The following is a 23,273-nucleotide window of genomic DNA, read 5'->3' as shown; positions in this document are numbered from 1 at the left end:
CTGTCTTTTTCCCCCTGGGATTCTGATCATTGTGACTTATGAATCAAACCAAATGTTAATGTGAAAGTATTCTTTGAATACAAAGAAGCAGCAAGCCTAGAGGCATAACTTATGCCCACTTTAACTGTCCCCTTGTTTGGCAATTTTCAGTACTACATTGTTGGAGGGGAATGCTATGAAGTGAGAGTGTGTATAGTCCACTGAAATGACTGTTCGGTGGCTTTCTTGTTTTTCTTTTTAGGACATTAGGTAATGTTAACATTAGCTTGTAACTAAAGCTAGCATTTAAGGGTGCAGGCAAGACTTTTGTGTAACTTTATGATAATAAAGGGTCACTTCGGATGAGATGGATAATTTTATTAATAAATAAAGTGCCCACTAGACAAACCCATTGTCAGTGGGGTTCTTCCTAATATTTTTGTTGTGTTTGAGTGCTCTCAGCCATGAATTTGGGGTGTGCAGCCCCAGAATGCGCAGAGGACACAAGGTTGGGGTAGACTCTGCTCTGCTTCTCTTGTCTTTCTACATATAAGGTTATTAACCAGTGTTTACATTTTGTATTGCTGATCTCTTGACAGAGTTAAGATTTGTCCAGAGCCTTCATGTTGGTGTTAATGTGTAATTCTATTCTGTTTTTACAGGTAAAGTCTTATCCTGTCTGAGTTGCAGCTTGTATAATTTTATTTTTAAAAACCTAAAACAGTTCAGGATTTGCTGCTGGAGTCAGAACATTTGTAAACCACCAATCATTTAAATTAGGAAGTCTTGAAAACATTTAAATGTAGACTTACTGGAATGTAATGGAGGCAGGATAAAGGTTACTGCTGGATTTTGACCGATAGTAACCTCTAGGAATTGCTTCATACTCTTTTTGTTGACGCCATCTAGTGGCTACTATTGTTACAGGAAATTGTAAACTTTATTTTTTCCTAAAAAATGTTGATTGTGTTTGGATGTGGTTCTGTGTCAAAAATAGAATAAGTAGAATTCTGTTGATTGTGACAAACACATAAATGCTAAATACATAATTCACTTATATGAATATGATCTGGATACAGCTAGCTGACCAGCAATTGTTTTTTGTCCCTTTCTTATGGCTTTTAACCATCTTGCATATGATGAACAGTATTTGAATACTTGAATACTTCTGTAAAACTTCATTTGGTTTAATAAAAGCATCACCTCTTTGGGATCTGCTTTATTTCTCTCTCTCTCTCTCTCTCTCTCTCTCTCTCTCTCTCTCTCCATTTAAAATGAAGGATAATAAAAAAGGCGATGGAAAAACAAAATGAGTAATGGTATGTTCAAATGTAATAAAGACCTGTGTGGATAGAAAGAAAGATATGGAAGAATTTGAAAATGAAGGGATAGACTCAAAGTAATTTTTTAAAAGGATGATGAAATGTATCATCAGATAATAAGAGGGAGAAACAGTAAAATATCATGGGTGTAGTAAAAAAAACCACTGAGGATTCAGAGTTCAAATAGATCAGAAAGGTACTATAGTCACAAACAAATGAAAAGGAAAAACAGGTGTATTTATTATGGCTTAGCTATCCAATTATCTTGTTCTTTAAAGGCATTTAATTGCAGTTCTAAGTCTCAACAGAAAAAAGCTTCAAGTTATAGCATTTGTCAAAATGGCAAAGCTAGGAATATATGTTTGGAAATAAACAAAATGGAGGGAACATTTCAAAACATTTCATGACAGATTGCAAGATCATTAGGCTAATGGAAGAAATAGAAGGTAGAAAACAATCATGGTTACTATTTTCCCTGATGTTGCTGCTACATGTAGAGATAGCAATGTCCCATGTGTCATCATACTTTGTGACATATGGTGTAATTGGTTGTGCACTGCACTATCATTTCTATTCTGCTGTGGCTACAAGTAAGAAACCAAGTTACATAAGCCATCCTTGTTTTAGGAATACAGGATTTGGATTCAAAACAGTGGAGAGAATAAACTTTCTTTAATGTTAAAAGTGTAATAAGACTAAAGAATTTCCTAGCAGAAAAGTCAGACATAAGCACATGTCGGATATAGTATTCAAATGTAAAAGAAAAGAAGAAACAAGTAAATTAAAGGAATTAGAACCATAAATGTTAAAACTACAGAGGAAAAAAAAAGAATTGCTTCAGAGGAAGAAAATTAGCAGTCTTAAGGTTTAAAAGGTAGGAAGATAATAGAATAGAAATACCGTATAGAGATAGAAAATTAAATTTTGGCAGATCCAAGAAAATTGGTTTATTTATGTGCAGTACTGAAATTGCTTTGATTAAAATGACAGTTTCTTGCCAATTTAAAAAAAATCTCTGCTCTGTTTCTCCTTCCTTGGTTCATATTCTGCTTTTGACACCACCGATTATCTTTTCTTTCTGATCTGTTCTTTGCTATTTTTTTTCTTCCTTGTTAAATTCCCAAAAATTCTTTACTTGCCTCCATGCTAATCCTGTTCAATAATTTCTCATAATGGCTATATGTGGTTAGCCGCCCCCCCCCTTTCTGCATTTCCGCTGTACATCTCCACCCCAGGCCACCCCAACGATGCCCTTGAAGTGATGTCCCAGTGCCTGGAGGCCGTGCGGGCCTGGATGGGGAGAAACAGGCTCCGACTCAACCCCTCCAAGACCGAGTGGCTGTGGCTTCCAGCGTCCCGATATAGCCAGCTGACGCCATCGCTGGCTATTGGGGGCGAATCACTCGCCCCCACGGAAAGGGCTCGCAACTTGGGCGTCCTCCTGGACGCACGGCTGTCTTTAGAAGATCATTTGACGGCCGTGGCCAGGGGGGCTTTTTATCAGGTTCGCCTGATACGCCAGCTGCGCCCCTTTCTAGATCGGGACTCTCTACGCACAGTCACTCAGGCACTAGTCATTTCCCGCCTGGACTACTGCAACGCTCTCTACATGGGGCTCCCCCTGGGGTGCACCCGGAGGCTCCAGCTGGTCCAGAACGCGGCCGCGCGGGGGATTATGGGGGCGACGAGGCGCTCCCATGTGACACCTCTCCTGCGCGAGCTGCACTGGCTCCCAGTGGTCTTCCGGGTGCGCTTCAAGGTGTTGGTGACCATCTTTAAAGCGCTCCATGGCTTATGGCCGGGGTATTTACGAGACCACCTTCTGCCACCAATAGCCTCCCACCGGCCAGTACGCTCGCACAGAGTGGGCCTCCTCAGGGTGCCGTCCGCCAGACAATGTCGGCTGGCGACCCCCAGGGGGAGAGCCTTCTCTGTGACGGCGCCCACCCTCTGGAACAACCTTCCCCCAGAGTTACGTATAATAACAGACCTCCGGATTTTTCGTCGGGCCCTGAAAACCTATTTATTTCAACAAGCTGGGCTGGCCTGAGTTAAATTTTAAATTGATTTTAAATTGGGTTATCTTAATTTCGGCCAAAATATTTAATTATTTTAATACTGTTCTTAAATTTTGTATGCTTTGTTTTTATCTTGGCTGTGCACCGCCCTGAGTCCTATTTGGAGAAGGGCGGTATAGAAATTTAATTAATAAATAATAAATAAATAAATTTCCTCTCCTCTGCAAGTGACCTATGCCTTGCAGCTTAGTCATTATGGCAGAATCTTCTGCTTTTTATCAACATTTTGCCCTTTGCTCCTCTTTGTTCAGTGTGCATATCATGCTTCATGTAATTCAAGATAATCTTCTAGTAACATAAAGGTTCTGGTTCAGCTGTTAAATCTCTAAGCATGTGTCAGTGATTGTACTCTATTTGCCTATCAATTTGATGGATACACTTGTAAGAAAGTTAGCACCCATCCATCTCCTAGAAGAATGAAATATTCTAGGAAATATTAAAAAGGCAGAATATTATATTTCCCTGGATGAGAAAAGGAGAAACATGTTTTTAAAGACAAAGCAGCTCCCTGCAACTCCCTGCCCCCCCCCACTTCAGCTCCAGGATGATGGGATTAAGACCTTCACCCTCAGGACATTATAGGATTAGCTTCATTACCTCATCACCCAACAAGATTCAACCAAGCCTGGGACTCAAGACAACTACAAAGTTACCCCTGCATGGCCCTATAGGAGTCTGACATCCAATCAGGATACCTGCCCTTAAACAGGAACAGGAAGCTCCAAGGCGGGGCCCAAGAGAGGATATAAATATCTCTCTCACCCATGTGCTTGATTGCCCAGGACCTTAAACCATGTGGTCCTGTCCACTATTAAACCATCTTTCCAAACAGTTTCCATGTTTCCAGTGTCTTTCTCCCCCACTTGGAACTGAACCCAGATGGACATTTCTTCCAACACACTCATCTTTAATATTTTACCAATGTAATTTTAAAGTATTTGAATTTATTGTGTTTTATTTTAAGAAAAATAATGTGAAATTGCTTAATGGTGTCTGCCACATTAAAACATGTCTAACTAAGCTGTTATGCAAAAGAAATTAAGTTTGACTATGAAATGGGGAGAAGAAATTGTCAAGCATCCCAGCATAATGAAAACCTACTCTAGGTGGCACTCTTGAGCTTTGTTTGAGAATCAGGGCTGTTGATTTGTGTTAGTTTCATATTTCAGAATGTGCAGATACCATGCCCCCAAAGAAGTGCCCATTCTAGCAAATAAATGTGATCACTACTGCAGTTCTCCAGTAGAACTAATTTGTTTTCTAACATACTATAAACTGTGAAATCCAGAAGGATACTTAAGGGCTCTACAACAACAAAAAACTGCTAATTTGATATGGAACTGAATCCATGTTCTGTTCAGGTTTAATTTGTTTATTGTTTTGTTTCAGTTTTTGGAACTACTTAGAAGAGAAAAGAAAGATGTCTAGAGTAGTTTCCTTTCCAGTATGGAGAAGGGTCATTTGCTTGCTTAAATCCTGATTTTCTGCACACTGTAATGTTTATGATTACTTAAGAGTCTGATTCAGGACCAGAACAAAATGCCACTGGTAAACTACTTCAGTGCAGTTTGAAAAAATAGAATTATTATTGGATAATTATTGGATAATAGTATCCACCTATCCATGTTTAAAAGTGGGAATTGAAGAAGCAGGATGGACAGACTTACTTTAGAACTCAAAGACAAAAGTGAATCAAAATACTATGAAGTCTGGAAGATATTTTATAATTGGTTAGATAAGAGGACGAATGCCAAAAATAAGGGATAACGAATGTCTGAAAATGTATATATCAATGTATATTAATATATCAATGTATATTGTGAATGTAATATTGGTTTATTAAATACATGCATAGTTGGTTAGGAAGTAAAATATTGTATACTTGATATATAATGAAGTAGGCGATATGTAAATTTGTATATAGAACAAGGAATAGATTACTTATTAACTTGATTTTGACGTAAATGTTAGAAACCAGAGACGTTGAGCAATGTCCATTGTTTTACTTTTAAAACTAATATAATAATAATAATAATAATAATAATAATTATTATTATTATTATTATTATTAAAAAAAAGCAGGATGTAAAGAGTGTTGATGCTTTTGAACTTCATATTAGAGAAGGCAACTGACGATACTTAAAGAGTTGGACTAGGGACAGATCATTCTATCTTTATGGTTCTTAGAATCAACACCAACTTAATGGCTCATAATTGCTTATTATCCATAAAGAGCAAAAATATCAGCATTTTTATCTTGGTGAAACTTTTATGATATTCTTATTTAACTCAAAGAACTAGTTTTTAAGAATTAGTGGCTTCTTATTTATCTATGTCATTCTTTTTGCATCCTTTTCCTGGCTCTTCCCCTTCATAATATCCATAATACTTTTGTTAGTTTTTAAAATCATGGCACACTTAGATTATATAGCAACATACTGTATCTCACTCATTTCTCAAATTTTGATTTTTTTACTTTTTCCAAATATTCTCAAGGAAAACTTTTTGTAAGTAATCAATATAGATATATTAAAAGAACTCAAAAAACATCCTAGCTATATTAAATTACAGAGCCTGCAGTTATGGAGCGTTTGGGCTGACAAATGGTTTGAAAATTATTTAATAAAAGTTCAGAAATTTGAGTTGTGGACTTTCTATAGTTAAAATTCAGAGTTCAGGTGTCACTGAGGTTCTGAATAACCTCAGTTTATTTTTTATTTAATTTAAATCTCGCCTTTATTATTTTTATAAATAATTTGAAGTGACAAACATATCTAACGTTCCTTCTTCCTCCTGCTTTCCCCATAACAACAATTCTGTGAGGTGAGTTGGACTGAGAGGGAATAACCAGCCCAAGGTCATCTACCTGTCTTTCATGGCTAAAGCAGAATTTGAACTCATGGTCTCCTGGTTTCTAGCCTTTTGCCTTAACTACTAGACCAAACTGGCTCATTGTTTGTTTATTAAAGTGGCTGCAGTTTGCTTAGCTAAAGCCTAAGAAGGCAGATAGCCAGAATGTGACATTCTCATGAAGGGCTGCATGATGGGGGAGAGGAAAGAAAATAGGAAATATTTATTTCCATGTTTCCTGGTATTTAGTTAGCGTTAGTGAATTTAATGAATAAATTTTTCCCCTTTGTTTTTCACTAGATAATTTCTGGAAGTAAGCTTGACTGAAATAATTCATAATGATATTTTCCCTTCCTTTCTTGCAACCAGTTAAGTTTTCAGGTGATGGTGTCTTCATGTAGTATGTATTAAAATGGTATCTGTGTCTGTATACGCACACATATGAACACATTCTGGATGCCTTTCTCTAGTCCACTGTTTTCTTTTAGAATACTAATCTGAGCAATTCATTCAGTGAAGGTCTGCCTCTTTATTCCATTACTAATGGATGTATCTGTACTTTAGACTGAATCTGGCTATGGATCGGAGTCAAGTTTGCGACGTCATGGCTCTATGGCATCCCTTGTATCTGGAGCAAGTGGGTACTCTGCAACATCAACCTCTTCATTCAAGGTTAGATATGAAAAACAATGATACTGTTGAAAGAAATCTATTTCTTTGTACATAATGTGTATGTAAATAAATCCTGAAAATACCTTGATAATAATGTATGTTTTATTGATGAGTTCTGTTACATTTTCTCATATAGGCAAAAATACATGGGGTCAAAAACAATGTACCTGAATATCACTTAATGTAGAAGGAATGAGGAATGGCCTTGAAGGACAGGAGACAGAGCTGCTACCAAAGCAGAAAAGGGTCTCGAGCCCATTCCTAGAAACTCATTTGAATAAATATCTTAGAAAAACTTCTAGTTCACATAAAGATACAGGGAGGGAAGAGGAAAGTGCATTCAGACTTTGTAACTGAAGCTATTACAATAAAACTATATGACCCATATGGCTTGGTCATTTATTTATTTCCTGCTTTTATTATTTTTATATATAACTCAAAGCACTAAACATATCTAATACTCCTTCCTCCTCCTATTTTATTCATAACAACTTGGTGAGGTGAGTTGGGTAAAAAAGAGTGACTGGCCCAAAATTACCCACCTGGCTTTTATGCCTAAGGCTGGATTAGAATTCACAGTCTCCCAGTTTCTAGCCTGGTGCTTTAACCACTAGAGTCTAGACCAAGCTGGCTGTCTCAGAGGAATGACACATAAGCACAAGATTGAAGGGTTTTGGTGGGGTGGGGAGGCTCTTTGGTAAGAACACTTCAATTTTTAAATGAGAATTGCCTCATGATTTAGTACTGTAGATCTCTGAATTCCTCTGGCATTACTTTAGGGCAATGCTATATAACTCTCAAATGTATGTTTTTTGTGCTGTTCCTAAACAGTTATACCAACCCGAATACTTGGTTGCATATGTAAAGGACATTTTAAAATGTTTATGGTCATTGAATTAATAGACTAGATATATAAAATAAATGCTCAGATAGGAATGTGATCTCAATAACTTAAATATACAAATGTTAAAAGATGTGTGTGTGTGTGTAGTGTTTTTTTATCGAGGCACCTGGCCTCGAATCCAAGTTCAAATCCAAGTAAGGGTATGGCTAGCTGATGACAGCTAAATAGCTTGAAATAGATCTATACTAGTCTCCCTTTATTTCTTTATCAGCGATATATATATATAGTGTATGTGTACTGAATTAACACATTGTTAAAAGTATGAACATATATTTGGGTTAATATAATGGAACATTTTACTAAAAATTTTCAGAAGGGCCACAGTTTGCGTGAGAAGCTTGCTGAAATGGAAACCTTCAGAGATATATTGTGCAGACAAGTTGATACATTACAGAAATACTTTGATGCCTGTGCCGATGCTGTCTCCAAGGATGAACTTCAGAGAGATAAAGGTATTAATTTAAATATGTTTAAACTAAATGATTCCGTCACTCTAAAATGGTATATATTGCAAATTAACATTCATTTTAGGTGGTGTAATATGATCTTATAAAACTATGGTGACTATAATGGACCCAGAATAGTTTCCTAGGGAGCTGCGTGTTATCCTGATTGGTCTGCTACATGTTCCATCCAAAGCCTTGGTTGCTGATTGGAATAAGGCAGCTGAGGCGTTTGATCAGATCATGCCCATGTGACCTGTCTCCTCTCAAGGATCTCATCACTCCTCGTATTTATGAAAGACCTGATGGAATGCGAGGTGTCTAGAGCATCACTGGTGCTCAGTAAAGGACAGACTCATCTGAACATAAATTAGAGTTGCTATTAAGACCTACATTCAGATAGTGATGTTCCACTACTTTTCTGCCTTTATTGTCATGCCTTAACCCTGTTTTAGGTGACACAGGCCCACCTGGCTAAGGGAGGTGTGGAGATCCTCTGACGGGTGTGCAGGGGAATTTATGTAGCATCTATCAGATAAAGTCACTGGAATTCATTCCCAGTTGGATGCTGGCCAGAAGAGATGCCTAGAGAAGAGCCTTGTTGGTTGTCTGGGAATGGTTTGAATCTGTTGGATCTGAGGAAGTGCACAAAGTCCTCAGGACTGTGAGCTTGGCCACGTGTTTTTTTAGATTAATGCCTCTCAAGTGTTCTTAATGTGACCCACAGGGTGTCATGTGAATGGATTCTGGTGGTGGTTATTTGTTCTTTGAGTGAAGGGGTTGTTCCTTTGCTTCTTAAATGGACAGTTGTTTGCTCCCTCCTCAAGAAGCCATAGCTAGATCCCACTGTATTAGAAAACTTTTGACTCTTCTCCCTTTTGGGGAAGGTGATAGAAAAGATAGTTACATAATAGCTTCAGAGGTCTGGATCCTTTTCAACCAGGATTCAGATCTGGGTATGGAATGGAAATAGCATTGATTCTGCTTTTGGATGACCTATGCCTTGGGTGGAATGGGGTAGTGTAACCATCCTTCTCCTACTTGACTTATCAGCAGCTTTTGATACCATCAACTATAATGTCCTTCTGGATCAGCACAGAGGGGTTGGATGGCATGGTGTTGTGCTGATTTGCCTTCTTCCTTCAAGGTCAATTCCTGTCTGTGTTGATTGGGCAGGAGAGGCTTTTAGTTTCAGTGGGAAATCGAAATCATATAGCAAATAAAGTCATGAAATGAAAGCAGCATACTAATAAGGGATATGATTAAAGATCCCCTTAGCTTTATTGCTTAACTGGTGTTTCACAGTAACATTCATCTCTTCCCCACCTGTCCATTAGTAAGCTGAATTAAAACTATTTCTTCTAGCATTTGAATTTTTAATAATATTAATTTCCTATTTGATGTATATAAAAAGTATGCAGGTATGAATATTTAGTAAGATGCATAGAATTTATATTTTGCTTGGGTATTGATTTAATAAAATGTTTTCATGGTTTACTAATACAGAAGTGCTAGCTAGCTGACACAACATTTGACATAAAATTATTTCTTTGCTATCTTCTGATTCTATGCTATGCATATTAGTAATCGATCAATTTCTTTGTTGTAGTGGTAGAAGATGATGAAGATGATTTTCCTACAACACGTTCAGATGGAGAGTTTTTGCATAATACTAATGGAAGTAAAGAAAAATGTAGGTATACTTAAATACATTATAATAGAAATGCTGAATTAAATCCTTTGAGTACTTCATGAGTACATCATGAAGTAATTTAACATCGTATGATAAACATGCCAACAAACATAAAATCATATATACTTTAATTAAATATGTATTTTATTTTAAATGCTCAGAAGATATGCAATATACTAATTTGCATTTTATAATTTTAAGACATTTTACTTAAAATTATAAAGCTTTAAAAGAAATTAACATTTCTATAGAAACTTGCAATGCTATCTAATGTTTACCAAATAATTGTTATTTAATTCGATAGATTTACTCATAAGTAAATGGATATAGGATCGAACCATACATTTAACTAATAGTTACTGAAACTATTTAGCAGTTTTATAAAATTAATAACCCTGTTCTTACTTGCTAATTTCAGAATGGTTTTATTCAGTCTTTTTCCCCCTGTTATATACACTCTTATAAGTTTAGGGACAAGTCTTGTTTAAGAAAAAGCCTAAGTATTAATTCTATTCAAGGCAGCTTATAACACTTTTAAAATTTGATTTCAATGATGTTGATACTTTCATAAATAAAACAATAGAACTTAAGGCGTGGCAGTCTGTGTTGGAACAGAAGTAGAATGCTTGATACTCTACGGCTGCAACTACATTGTGTTTATATTCAGAAACATTTCTTATTGGTGATGCCTTAGCTATTTCTGCTGTTGATAAGTGTTCATCTGAGGTATTGTCACTCATGCTATGCTTACATCATATTAGATTATTGTAATGTAGTTTCTACCTTGACGACTGCCTAGAAACCAGACACAAATAGTCTAGGAGGACTTTGTGAAGTTATTGACCAATATCTGTTCAACGAGCCTAGTTGGTTTCAGAATGCTATTCAGATATTTCCCCTTTTTTTCCCATTTCCCTATAGAGAGATGTTCTACCTATATTAGTGACACCAATTTTATGGTTACCAAATATAAGATCTTATTAGAGGTGATCTATCTTAAATGTAATATTTTTCTCACAGAACTGTCTGCCTGATACCCTTTCTGCTTCTTCAGAGCATAAGCCAGAATTTTGTTTCAAAAAGTTTATAAGACTAACGAGACAGAAGACTCCATTTTGATACTGCTTAGTTTTCACTTTGATTATGATATTAAGCTAGGTAATTTCTTCTAGTAATGCTATATTTGACCTACATATTATATTAACAGCCTTCAGGATAAAACTGTTTTTAATAATACCGTAAGAGTATAGTACTGCCACTGTATATGGAAAACCTGCAATATACTTCATATCATTTATGCATTTATTATTCTACTTTCTTAATATGCCTTGAAGTTCATTAGATATATTCTTTGCTAGCCTTCAGGAGTGTTTTAATTATTAACTGCATTTTGTTTTTATTAATGAACTATTTTTTAACTTTTATCTTATTTCTTATATCTTATTTGTTATGCTAAAATATTTTGTATTTTCAAGTTGTAATCCAAATTATATAACTCTATTATGCATTGTTATTGCCATAACAATTTACTTAAAATAAAATTTATTTTAAAATCTAGATTTTTGGATTTTTTTCCATACAGTCAGTCATTTTTTTTGGTCTTTCTTTTCTTGCCAAATAGGAAACTGAAAACATATGGTGGTTTGGAGTTGGGATGGGCTTGACTCATTAATTAGATTATATAAACAAATGTATATTTTATTAAAAAACATCTGACATAAATGTTTTAGGTATTCCGGTAGCATATATTGATCTTAACTGATTAAATCCCAGCTCTTAGCAAATGGAGACGCCCAGTCTTAATATGACAACATCTAACATGTTTTGAATGATACATTTTTCCATCCTTAATATATATTGATGTATTTTTGTAACATTCTACTTCATATACTTTTAAATAGATCATTTATTCAAACAAGCTTAACAACAGATGGCTGTTGCAGTGAAATACTGAAATCAGCTGTAGCTATGGAAAGTTAATCTGTTTAGGTACCGTATATTATAATGTCCTTCCATTTTTTTAGGACATTATTACCGTGCCCTGATTATTTTTCAGTTGCTTTTATAGTTCATTATTAGATTCAAATGCATGTTAATTATTGGTTTTAAGTGCTGTATCTTCTAGCTTTTAAGGTGGTTCTGTTTTAATTAAATTGCACTTTGAGCTGCCAAACTACAATTGTTACAAGAATATTAACACTCCTGCCACCCACACATTTTTTCAAAGTAGAGTTAAAGCACTGAGATCAGAATACACAAGAATATAGTTTGAAGAAGGCATTTCTCCTACTGAATTTTCTCTATGTATTCTCCAAATGAACTTTAATTGTCATATGTTTTGCTGTGTATAGGCACACAGCCTATTTTTTCAGGTAACATTCATTTGAGTAACCAAGGTTTGTACTGATATATCTATAATCTGTTTTTTAGTGTTTCCACATGTTACACCCAAGGGAATAAATGGTATAGATTTTAAAGGTGAAGCTATAACGTTCAAAGCAACAACAGCTGGAATCCTTGCTACACTTTCCCATTGTATTGAATTAATGGTAAAACGTGAGGAGAGTTGGCAGAAAAGGTTGGATAAGGTAAGGCTCTTAACTTGTGCAAGGATTAAATTGTGATTTTTAAAAAACTTCACATGTATTGACCTGTATTTACATTCAGTTATGTATAACAAGGACAACAGCTGAAAACCTCTTCATCTGCATTAACACGTTAGCAAATGTTGCACATTCCATTTTGGTTTTCCATGCACAAATCATCTACTTTTACTTAAATAGAATTAAAACATAGGCTTTAGAAATCTTATGTGGAACCAAAGGAAAATCTCTGAGCTGTGTTGGATATGCAGTTCAAACATAAATGCATATGGATAACTTTCATTTCTGGATTAGATTGTGTAAATCTGAAATGTACTTTAATATTTGTTTTTTATTTTGGTTGTGATTGAGTCTAAAGAAACTTAATGCAGACAGAAACATTTTTGTTTTTGAAATATATTTTCCTGAATTCTGCTATGTCTCTGATTCATTATAGGCCTCACCATCTTTGTTTTTTTTTTAGGCAGTTTACTTTAGGAAATGTTAAATACTGAGACTTTTGAAGATATGAATAAATTGTCAATTTGTTCTGAAATGGGCTGCCAGAAAAAAGCCTAGAAACTAGTGGATTGTGATTTCACTGAACTAGGGCTGCATAAAAATCTTGGTTTACGTAGGAAGAACCTGGCTAAAGAGAAATACACATAAAGACCTACGAAAAGAAAAGAAAACAAATACTGTACCTTTACAGGGAGGATACATGGGATGAGGGTGTGGCTAACTGATGAGGACTAATAAGTCCAAAATAGATCTATCTTAGTCTCCTTAGTCTCCCAATGGGCAGCAGGGTGCTTGCTGGCTGCCAGAAAAAAGCCTAGAAACTAGTGGATTGTGATTTCACTGAACTAGGGCTGCATAAAAATCTTACCTAGGAAGAACCTGGCTAAAGAGAAATACACATAAAGACCTATGAACAAACCATTGGAAGAATATCAACTCTCAACCCTTTGATAATTGGAATAGAATTAATATCTCATTTGAATATTTTCACTTATTGACTTATTTCCCAAAGCTTTGATGACCTCTGGCTTGCAAATACTTAATTGTATTATACATAATATCATATATTTAATTATAAGATTTTGAAGAATATATTACTTTGGAATTTGAGTAATTGAAAAAGTAGAGTTGAAGGAATTCCATTATATTAGATTTATTTATTTATTTATTTATTTATTTATTTATTTATTTATTTATTTATTTATTGAATTTGTATACCGCCCTACTCCCGAAGGACTCAGGGCGGTGAACAGCCAAATAAAATACATATAATACAAATGTTAAAAAAACCATTAAAATACAATTAAATAATTGGCCCAGAAAACAAAATTTAAAACACCCCAAATTCAAGACAAATTTAAAATTTAAAATTTTTTTAAAAATTTAAAAACAATTTAAAAGAGAGGTTAGGCCAGGCCGGCCTGCTGAAATAGAAATGTTTTGATGGCACGGCGGAAAGTGCGCATATCCGGGATCCTCCATATCTCCGGGGGGAGCTCGTTCCAGATGGCAGGTGCCCCCACAGAAAAGGCTCTCCCCCTGGAGGCCGCCAGTCGACACTGTTTGGCCGACGGCACCCTGAGGAGCCCCTCTTTATGGGAGCGTACTGGTCGGTGAGAGGCTACTGGTGGCAGAAGATGGTCTTGTAGATACCCCTGTCCTAAGCCATGGAGCGCTCTAAAGGTGGTAACCAAAACCTTGAAGCGCACCCGGAAGACCACCAGGAGCCAGTGCAGCTCGCGCAGGAGGGGGGTCACATGGGAGCACCAAGTCGCTCCCATAACCACCCGCGCAGCCGCATTCTGGACCAGCTGGAGCCTCCGGGTGCTCCTCAAGGGGAGCCCCATGTAGAGAGCATTGCAGTAGTCCAGGCGGGAAGTGACGAGGGCATGAGTGACTGTATTTAACGAGTCCCGATCCAGAAAGGGACGCAAGATTGACTAAAAACAGCATTTATGTTAGGAAACACCAAGCCAGTAGAAAGAAGGTCTCAAGTGGGGAATTAGCTTTGAATCCTTATGTAGCTGCAAGAGATTCAGAACTGACTCTACCCTAAACTCCATAAAACCTTATTTGTTACCAAGAGAAGGCAAGCAGTCTGGGAATATTGCTATATAATGTGCAGAATATAATAAAGTAGTTATCTTGAACTCTACATATATAGATAAGCTTGCTGCACCTGACAGTTCAACCACATTTACTGTATAATTATTGCCTCTGTGTTCCTGTTTCTTGACAAATAGTTTGAAGAAATTTTTCATGTACTCTGCATTGTGTTTGTATTTCTGCATCCTAAAGAAATACAAACATAAAGCAGTGACAATGAAAAGCTTCATTCTAAAAGTTGGAATGCACGCACATATATATATATATGGGATGCATTCTTATACATACATATGGAATGCATACTTACCGTATTTTTTGGAGTATAAAACTCACCGGAGTATAAGACACACCTACCTTTTTTGGTGACGAAAGGAAGAAAAAGAAATCTCCCTCTGCCTCTAGCAATTTTGCCTCGTTGCAGCAAACAGCCTGCTTTACTTTCATTTTCATTTTCAGCATAGCTTGATTAGCACAAGGAAAAAAAAATCTGCTCCAGCAATTTACCTCTTTGCAGCAAGCAGCAGAGCCCTGCGCAAAACAGCTGAGAGCAAATCAGCTGAGTCGGGAGGCCGATCCAATCAACTTGTGCTAATTAGGCTGTGCTGAAGCTGAAAGGAGCTGTTTTTTCTTGCTGTTTGTTTGCAAGGAGGTAACTGCTGCGAGGCAGAAGCCAAAGGGTGGGGGCCAGTGGGGGGGCGGGGCTACATTTGGTGTATAAGATGCACCTAAATTTTCACCCCCTTTTAGGGGGGAAAAAGGTGCGTCTTATACTCCGAAAAATATGGTGTATAGATATGGTTTTATGAGTTTTTTTTCCTTTTATATATGGATGTTCTGTGTAGTATCTCTCATGTAGCACTTTTAGGTATGTGGTTTTATTATTTTGACAATCTATGACTGGTTCCAACTAACTGATTGCAAAGGTCACACTTTAAAAGTGGTAGCATTTAAATATATATGCCCCTGAGCCTCCATGTCGCTGCTTCTCTCATTGTAAACTCAGGGTCAGCCTTTTAACAAATCTTTGGCTCAACTAATATATCAAAACTACTATGTTTCCTTCCTGGGAATCTGTAATGGTGGGAGATCTGCTAATGTATACAGATACTCAAACTGTCTTTAATCAACATTCTGTATAAGAGCTATGCGACCTTGTGGTCTTGCTCTTGACTTTTCTGGGTACAGTGACTCATTATAACTTGTTAACTTTAGAACTAATAAATGATAGTTTGGACCCTCCCCAGTTGATGGTTTCTGTTGAGGGCAAGGGCAATCACTGAATACCTTATAACAGGCAGTAAATGTATAACATTTCTTTGGGTTTTCTCCTTTGTTTTTCATTGCTATATTATCTTTATTTAGTTAAGAGTTTTAGATAGTTAAAGACTGAAACTAATTGTTCCCAAAGCAAAAGTTCCTTCTTAATTTCCTTATGTAAATTCCATTTACTGTAATTAGAGAGTGTACCTTACTATTATACTTTATAGTGTGATGCAGTAACTTATAAAAGTCTAACAAAGTTTTGAATTGTTTAAGACTAAAACATATTGTTTCTTTTTAATATTCTTGTAGGAGGTTGAAAAAAGGAGGCGAATAGAGGAAGCATACAAAAATGCAATGACAGAACTAAAAAAAAAATCTCATTTTGGAGGACCAGATTATGAGGTATGCATTTATCTGCATGTTTTCTCTTTTAAAGCCAAGCCTGGTCTTATATACTACCATTAAAGGTAGATTCAAATAGGTACTTAAATATTGAGCAACAAAGGTCCATTCTTGTATTGGTTTGTTCATTATTTACCTTCGGTTAAGAATATCCAGAAACAAGAGTTGGGTACACAGTGAAAAAGCAATAAGAGCCCCCAGTGCTCTCATTGTGTTCTATGTATTAAATGTTGTATATTTAAAATGTATACTACTCTTCCAAATTATCAATCCTGCTTATAAGAAAGCTTAGAAAAGCAATATATTTTACCTTTCAGTTTTGTAATCATTATGAACAACTTGAATAAGATAAAATATGAAATTATGTAAAGGAGTATTGTAAATGATGAATTCCATTAGATTCAGCTCTGTAACTCCAAAAATACTTTTGTCCTTCTAGATCAGACTCACCCCACTCATGCTGGCAGAGAGGGCCTACCACAGATTCCATCAGTAAAAAAAATAGTGGCTGTTGGGATCTAGAAGGGTGGGTGCTTTGGAACATTTCCTCCCCCACCCAGGTGACATCTGCCCCCGCCCTCCTATCCTTCCATAAGAGCCTGAAGATCTGGCTCTGCAAATTGGCTGAGGACCCAATGAGGGATTACCACACTGGAGGAGGCTATTAGATTGATAGCAAACCCCACCTCTCCCCCTGCATTCCTTGCTTCCCTCCACCTATGTTTTAATCTCATATTTTCATTGTTTATTTGTTTATTTTATTGCTTCATTTTTCTACTATTATGTTTACAGTTCTTTTAATTTCTCTGTTTTTACTGCTAGGTAAACTGCCTAGAGTAGCCCCACAACGAGGTAGGCTGCAAATAAAATTAACAAATAAATAAATAAATGTGACATTGAAATGAACAAAAAGTATAGAGAAAATAAATCTGTCTTTGTACTTTGTTCATTAATGATTGGGTTACCTTTCTTGTAACATGTTTTTTTAGCATTAGAATAGAACAGTGCAGAACAGAACAGAATAGAATAGAATTATTTATTGGCCAAGTATGATTGGACGCACAAGGAATTTGTCTCCAGTGCATAAGCTCACAATGTACATATAAACAGCAAGAAATAGGTTATAGTTCATAATCATAGTTACAATCATTAATCATAAATTACAAACAACAATTGATGTCATAAACAAATAGGAGAAGATAATAGGAAAAATGAAAAGATGAGAAAAGATGAGAATGAGAGACTTTACTGTGGGAATTAAGTGTTCAGCAGAGTGATGGCACAGGGAAAAAAACATCTTTGTATCTAGTTTTTATGCAATGCTCTAAAGTGGCATCCTGAGGGGAGAAGTTGAAATAGATTATGTCCAGGATGTGAAAGATCTGCAGATATTTTCTCAGCTGTCTTTCTGACTTGTGCAGTATACAGAACCTCAGTGGAAGGCAGGCTGGTTGCAATTATTTTTTCTGCAGTTCTAAGTATCCTACTACTGTGTGTAAATGCTTAGATATTCATTGAGCCAGATTTTCATGGTTTGAAAATCTGCATGTTTATTTATCATCTCCATTTAATCCTTCTCATCTTGATGCATTTTATTCATGGATAGATATCTTCCATTAAGAGAAGAAATCTAGATATAAAGATAGAAAATATGAAAAGACTATTGATATCTTTCATGACTTTATTTAATGCCTGCATGGGTAAGCTGGTAAAGGGGAAAAAGTTTTCCCTAGAAGAAAATTTTGATGAATGCTTTTAGGGCTGAATGCTGTTCATGGCCTTTGTTATCCCAACTGAAAGGAGCAAAGGTGCTTGTTGCAGGCAAGGATAATAGCCATTCATGGCACGGGTCCAGATTCCTTGAGGAACCATCTCATCCCACTGGGATTGGCCCACCCCACAGGTGCCAGCAGAGGAGACATGCTGCAGACCCCCATTGGCCGAGGAATTCCACCTGGCAGGGTCCAGAAGAGCCTTCTCTGCCATCACTGATACCCTTTAGAACATTTTGCCCCCTTGGAGAGATAGACCTTCCACAAGAAGAGCTTGAAGACTTCGCTCTGTTAGTTGGCCTGAGGCTCCAATGGGGGAACATCATGCTGGAGGGGGTCAATAGATTAATCACAGATACCACTTCCCCCCCTCCCCGGCCGCTCAACCTATTCCTTCCCTTCTCATATTTTACTGATAGCTGATAATTTGTATTTTATAATGTTTTATTTATATATTATTGTTATTGTTTTATTTTTAGCATTTTAAGCTGCCCAGTATCACCTCATGGTGAGATGAAATGCAAATAAATTTAATAAATAAAAGATGTATCATATTTCTAAATGATCAGGGCAAGTGTGCATTGTTCAGAGATAATTGCTGAACTATTTTTATAGAAATAAAAGTTAAGCATATTTTTAGTAATTTCATTGAAAGTAATATGGCCTGTTCTAGTTTTGACTGGATCATACCCTGTTTTTTTAATTTTTGAAACTTATAGATGTATTTATTTCTATCTTTATGTAACATTTACTTGTCAAATTCTAGGCAGTTCTTTTCTGTTTGCCTATATAAGGTAATAAGTCAAAGGATGTCAATTGTGTACAGGATTTTATAGTTTAAACAATTTCTGTCCCATAAATAGGTCTCTACTGCTTTGTCTTCTCTGTTATATTTCACTTATGGTGGGCCTCTTGTCTTCTACTCAGAGAGTGAACCTGTTTTTATTTATAATTAGTTGATTTGTTTTTTCTCTCTCTCCTCTAAACAGTATGGTTTCCTAATTATATGTTGATTCAGACATGTTTAATATTATTACAAAATAATAAAGCCCCATATTCTTTTCAAACTGATAACGTATCTAAAAATAATAATATAAGCAGATCCAAAGAAATCTGGTGCAGTGTTTTTATTCATTTGCAGCAGGGTAGAATTGATTTAAATCAAGTCAATTTAAATTTTTAAATCACTAGTAAAAAGGCTTGATTCATATCAAGTGGGTTTAAATCATAATTTTTAAAGAGCAACTGTCATCTTTGTCCCACAGCGGGTCCTCCTCTGACCCGCTGTTGACTCACTGAGAGTCCCAATATTGCAGAATATTCAGCCTCATGCTACATAACTAAGCTCCATTTCATGCTGAAGAAACTAAATTATTAATGCATTTTAAATAGAAAACTATCTTTAGATAGATGTTTACTCCAAAAGCATTTTATTAAAATAAATTTGATAAAAATAAAAAAAAAATTCAATTTAAATTAAAAAAATCCAATTTAAATTAAAATCCAATTTAAATTTTTAAAAATCTATTTTTTTAAAAAAAAATTAAATCATCGATTTTTATCCACCCTGATTTGCAGTATACTTTTGAGCTGTCTTAATTTTGCACCTGCTATTGAATTTACTTTCTATTGATTTTTGCTATAGGAAGGTCCCAACAGTTTGATTAATGAAGAAGAATTCTTTGATGCTGTTGAAGCTGCTCTAGATCGTCAAGACAAAATAGAAGAACAGGTAATATTAGCAGATGAAGTTCTACTATGTTATATCACGGCCCCTTTTAGAACACACATACTGTAGTAAATATCATCTACAGTATACAGTTCATGGGCTTCAGAATGAATAGGACCATATTTGTTTGTTTGTTTGTTTTTTAATCCTGCCTTTATTACTTTTATAAGTTATTTTGTACTAATATTTTTTCTTAATTGTTTACATTAAAGTAAGAGAATTGCTGTTTGGTATTATGCAGGAATTATGTTCAAGGCTTTGTGTTCTTAACTTGGAAGATGGAGAGCCATAATGTGCCAATTACTGAGAATTATTTTTCAAATTATTTAATGTTTTCATGGTACATCCAAAATTCTAGGATAATAAATATATATATATATATATGTTTGTTCCTATAGTCCCAAAGTGAAAAAGTCAGATTACACTGGCCAACTTCCCTGCCACCTGGTGATGCTTTTTCTGGAGTGGGGAATCATAGATTTGTCCAAAAGGTAAGATGCTTCCAAAATGTGACCTGAAAGTTGAGTCAATTCTGTATTCCAATTAACATAATAGATTATGGTTATGTAATATGTAAAGATCCTATTATGTATGAATAAAGCCATTCAAACTGCTATACTATCTGCTGGAAGAAAAATTACTTATGCTGCATTGATGAATTTAAGAAATATTTTTCAGCTAAGCGTGCATGCTTCAAAATAAAGTTTAACTAAACTGTAATAAGGTGGACTTTTATTTTCCTAGATTTCTGCAAGCTTTCATTTTTCACTCTGTTAGAGAATGGTTTATTATGAATTAGTGAACACATCTTGTATACCAAACCTAGGCAACAATATTTAGTATTCTGAGAAAGAATTCTTTATTGAGCAGTGTTTGGAGTATAATACATAATAGGTGCATGAAGTCAGCATTTGCTGCTGTACTTGCTGCTTATGGTGCTTTTGTTTCTTCTTCATAATCTTGTGCGTGGAAGTTGGTACAAAATGCTCTGTTGTGCCTTTGTTCTGATTACTTGGTTTTTTCTTTGTCTGTCTCTGTTAGCCCTATAGTCGCTCTTCCTCCATGTCTTCCATTGATCTAGTCAGTACCTCTGATGATCACAGATTCAGCTCCCAGGTACTGTATTTCTACATGCAGAGTGGCTTTACCATATCTTCTTGCTGTATTTCACCTTCATGGTCACTTCTTTTCTTCTTGTTATGTTAACAATTTACGCTTGTTTTAAACAAAGTGCACATAAACTGTAGGAAGGAACTGTATATTCTAGTAGTGAGTAGGAGGAAGGTAAATACGATTGTGAAAAAGTTTTGTTGCATATCAATTCAAGACATTCCAAATGTGTTTTATTCCATTCTGTAAAAAACAATACTTGTGATTTAAGTAATGTCCCTTATATTCTTGCAATTTTTCAAACACTGTACAATATTCAGAAAATTTAATTCTTCAACCTACATAGTTAATGTTGTCAAGACAAAAATTATTCATATTAATTCAAGATTCTGATGATCCAACATTTAAGTACTTTGAGTTGGAGATCTACTATGTGAATTTTCATCTGACGTTTGGATCGTGGCATGAGCAAGTTACATTGGTACAGAGTAACACTCATCTTTTTTTCACTCTTGTTCAATGTTTGTCATGTGCCCAACACCTCTGTTTTTAACCTCCAAGTTGGAGAAGACTTCTCAAATTTGTTAATTTTTTTTAAAGAACTTAAAGAAACTATGCAGACTCTATATCCAGCTTCCAATATAAATAAATCTGTCCTTAAATAACCTATGTATAACATGGTACTTTTTCTAAATATTTACTTAACAATTTGATTCTATGGTCTTTGGAGAGAATATCCCTCTAAAGACTAAAAACTATTTTAAAGAAAGTCCATGTAAGATTCTAAGAACTGAGTCAAGGAGGAATGTTTTTAAAATTTTTATAATTCCCAATAACACAGGCTAGAGATCCAAAACCCTGTGGTTGTTGATGTTTCTGTATTTAGCTCTTTGATATTGCAGTTTGACTTCTGCAAGATATTAGAATTCAGAGAAAGAATTTGGAGATATTTTTTCCAGTCTTCATATTACCAAGGGTTATCTGCTTTTTGCTTTTGAATAATTATCTAGTAATTGAAGATTATTTTTACAACATAGAATTCAAAATGACATTTATTTACTAGCATAGACTAATTCAACAGTATTATGTAAAATATATGGAAGAAAGAACATTTCTACCCATCTTATTGTATGCTATTATACTTCTTTTTTAAATGAAGGTTGTCTTAAAATGCAGACTTTTTTTCTTTGATTCTTTATTGTGTCTAAAGTTAAAAAGTTGAAACTTTCCTTTATGATCTTAAAAAGTTCAGGAATGTACCATAACAGAAAGCAAAAACTACAATATCAACTGTTGTCTTTGCTTTCAGGACAAGTTTGTTTTACAAAACTTAGCATGGTTGTTTAGTTGTCATTTGATAATTGAAATTAGTATGATAGAATTTGTATTAAGATGAAAGCCTAATAATGGATTTGTGAATAACTAACGATCATTGGAAGCAGACATGATGTTAGATACAAGACTATGCAACAACTTCAGATCAGGCCAAATATTTACTATTCAAACTAATAATTGCTAATTCAGAGAATACTCTTAAATTGAGCAATTTGTCTGTGAGATTCTAAAATGTGTGTGCTGTTTGCCAAACACAGTTCCTCCATTTTTATACAAGAATTTTAAAAATTATTGATTACATGTGACCTCTCTGTAAAGTTTCAAACAGAGTTGAGTTAACTTTAAGAAACAATAAATATGTAGGTAGATTTCCATTATGTCTATTTCATTCAATTATAAAATACTGGCATGAATAAAATCATACTGCAATGTGGTTCTAGTGTGTATATAGAAAAAAAGTATATAATTCCAAAGAATCAAGACTTTTCCTTGAAATATCTGTTAACCTTTAGAGTTATGAAGATGTTGAAAGATATTGCCTTAAAAACCAAAGTGGTAATTGAAAACAGTGCTTCAGCATATTGCATAGCAAGCTGGGCTTTTCTTTTGCTAGTAGAATAAAATAAATTATTCAGGTAATAAAATTTATCAAATAGACAGGAAAAGACTGCAAAATTGGAACAACTTATATAATTTATGAGGCTGGAAACGTTCCTGTTACTTGGTACAGTATTTACATTACTTGTACACAGAAAACTTAAGATACTTAGCAGTAGGAAAGAGACTTCATTGAAGACTGTTTGGCTTTGGGAATGATTAACTGTGTTCTCTTACTTTTGCATAGTGTTCAGAGTAGTGCTTCTATATCAAACGAAGGTTCCTGTTTTAAAATGTGAATCAGTCAATCGATTAAGCTTTTAAGCAGTACAGTTTCTACAAAGTAGACTTTCTTAGTAGTTCTCGAGTCTACTTTCTTAATTTTGAATAATTTTGAGTCTTAGGTTGATTGCTG

General features: G+C 35.1%; 1 protein-coding gene across 2 annotated transcripts in view; it reads left to right on the top strand.

Annotated features, from left to right (window-relative positions):
- Positions 1–23,273, top strand: part of CERT1 (ceramide transporter 1) — a 71,182-nt gene that overhangs the window by 27,785 nt on the left and 20,124 nt on the right. The window contains exons 4-11 of one of the 2 annotated variants that reach the window (XM_070938818.1): positions 6,794–6,901; positions 8,119–8,257; positions 9,858–9,941; positions 12,372–12,529; positions 16,223–16,315; positions 19,733–19,819; positions 20,215–20,307; positions 20,858–20,932. In XM_070938818.1, coding sequence (XP_070794919.1) covers positions 6,794–6,901; positions 8,119–8,257; positions 9,858–9,941; positions 12,372–12,529; positions 16,223–16,315; positions 19,733–19,819; positions 20,215–20,307; positions 20,858–20,932 — 837 coding nt within the window. The remainder of the gene's footprint in view (positions 1–6,793; positions 6,902–8,118; positions 8,258–9,857; positions 9,942–12,371; positions 12,530–16,222; positions 16,316–19,732; positions 19,820–20,214; positions 20,308–20,857; positions 20,933–23,273) is intronic. The other variant, XM_070938817.1, reaches the window with a different exon arrangement.

This window comes from Pituophis catenifer, unplaced genomic scaffold, assembly GCF_029215685.1.
Source record: "Pituophis catenifer annectens isolate HBS135680 unplaced genomic scaffold, rPitCat1.0.hap2 SCAF_2, whole genome shotgun sequence".
In the NCBI taxonomy this organism is placed as follows: domain Eukaryota; kingdom Metazoa; phylum Chordata; class Lepidosauria; order Squamata; family Colubridae; genus Pituophis; species Pituophis catenifer.
Note: the sequence above shows the minus strand (reverse complement) of the source record. Positions and strands in the feature narration are given on the sequence as shown.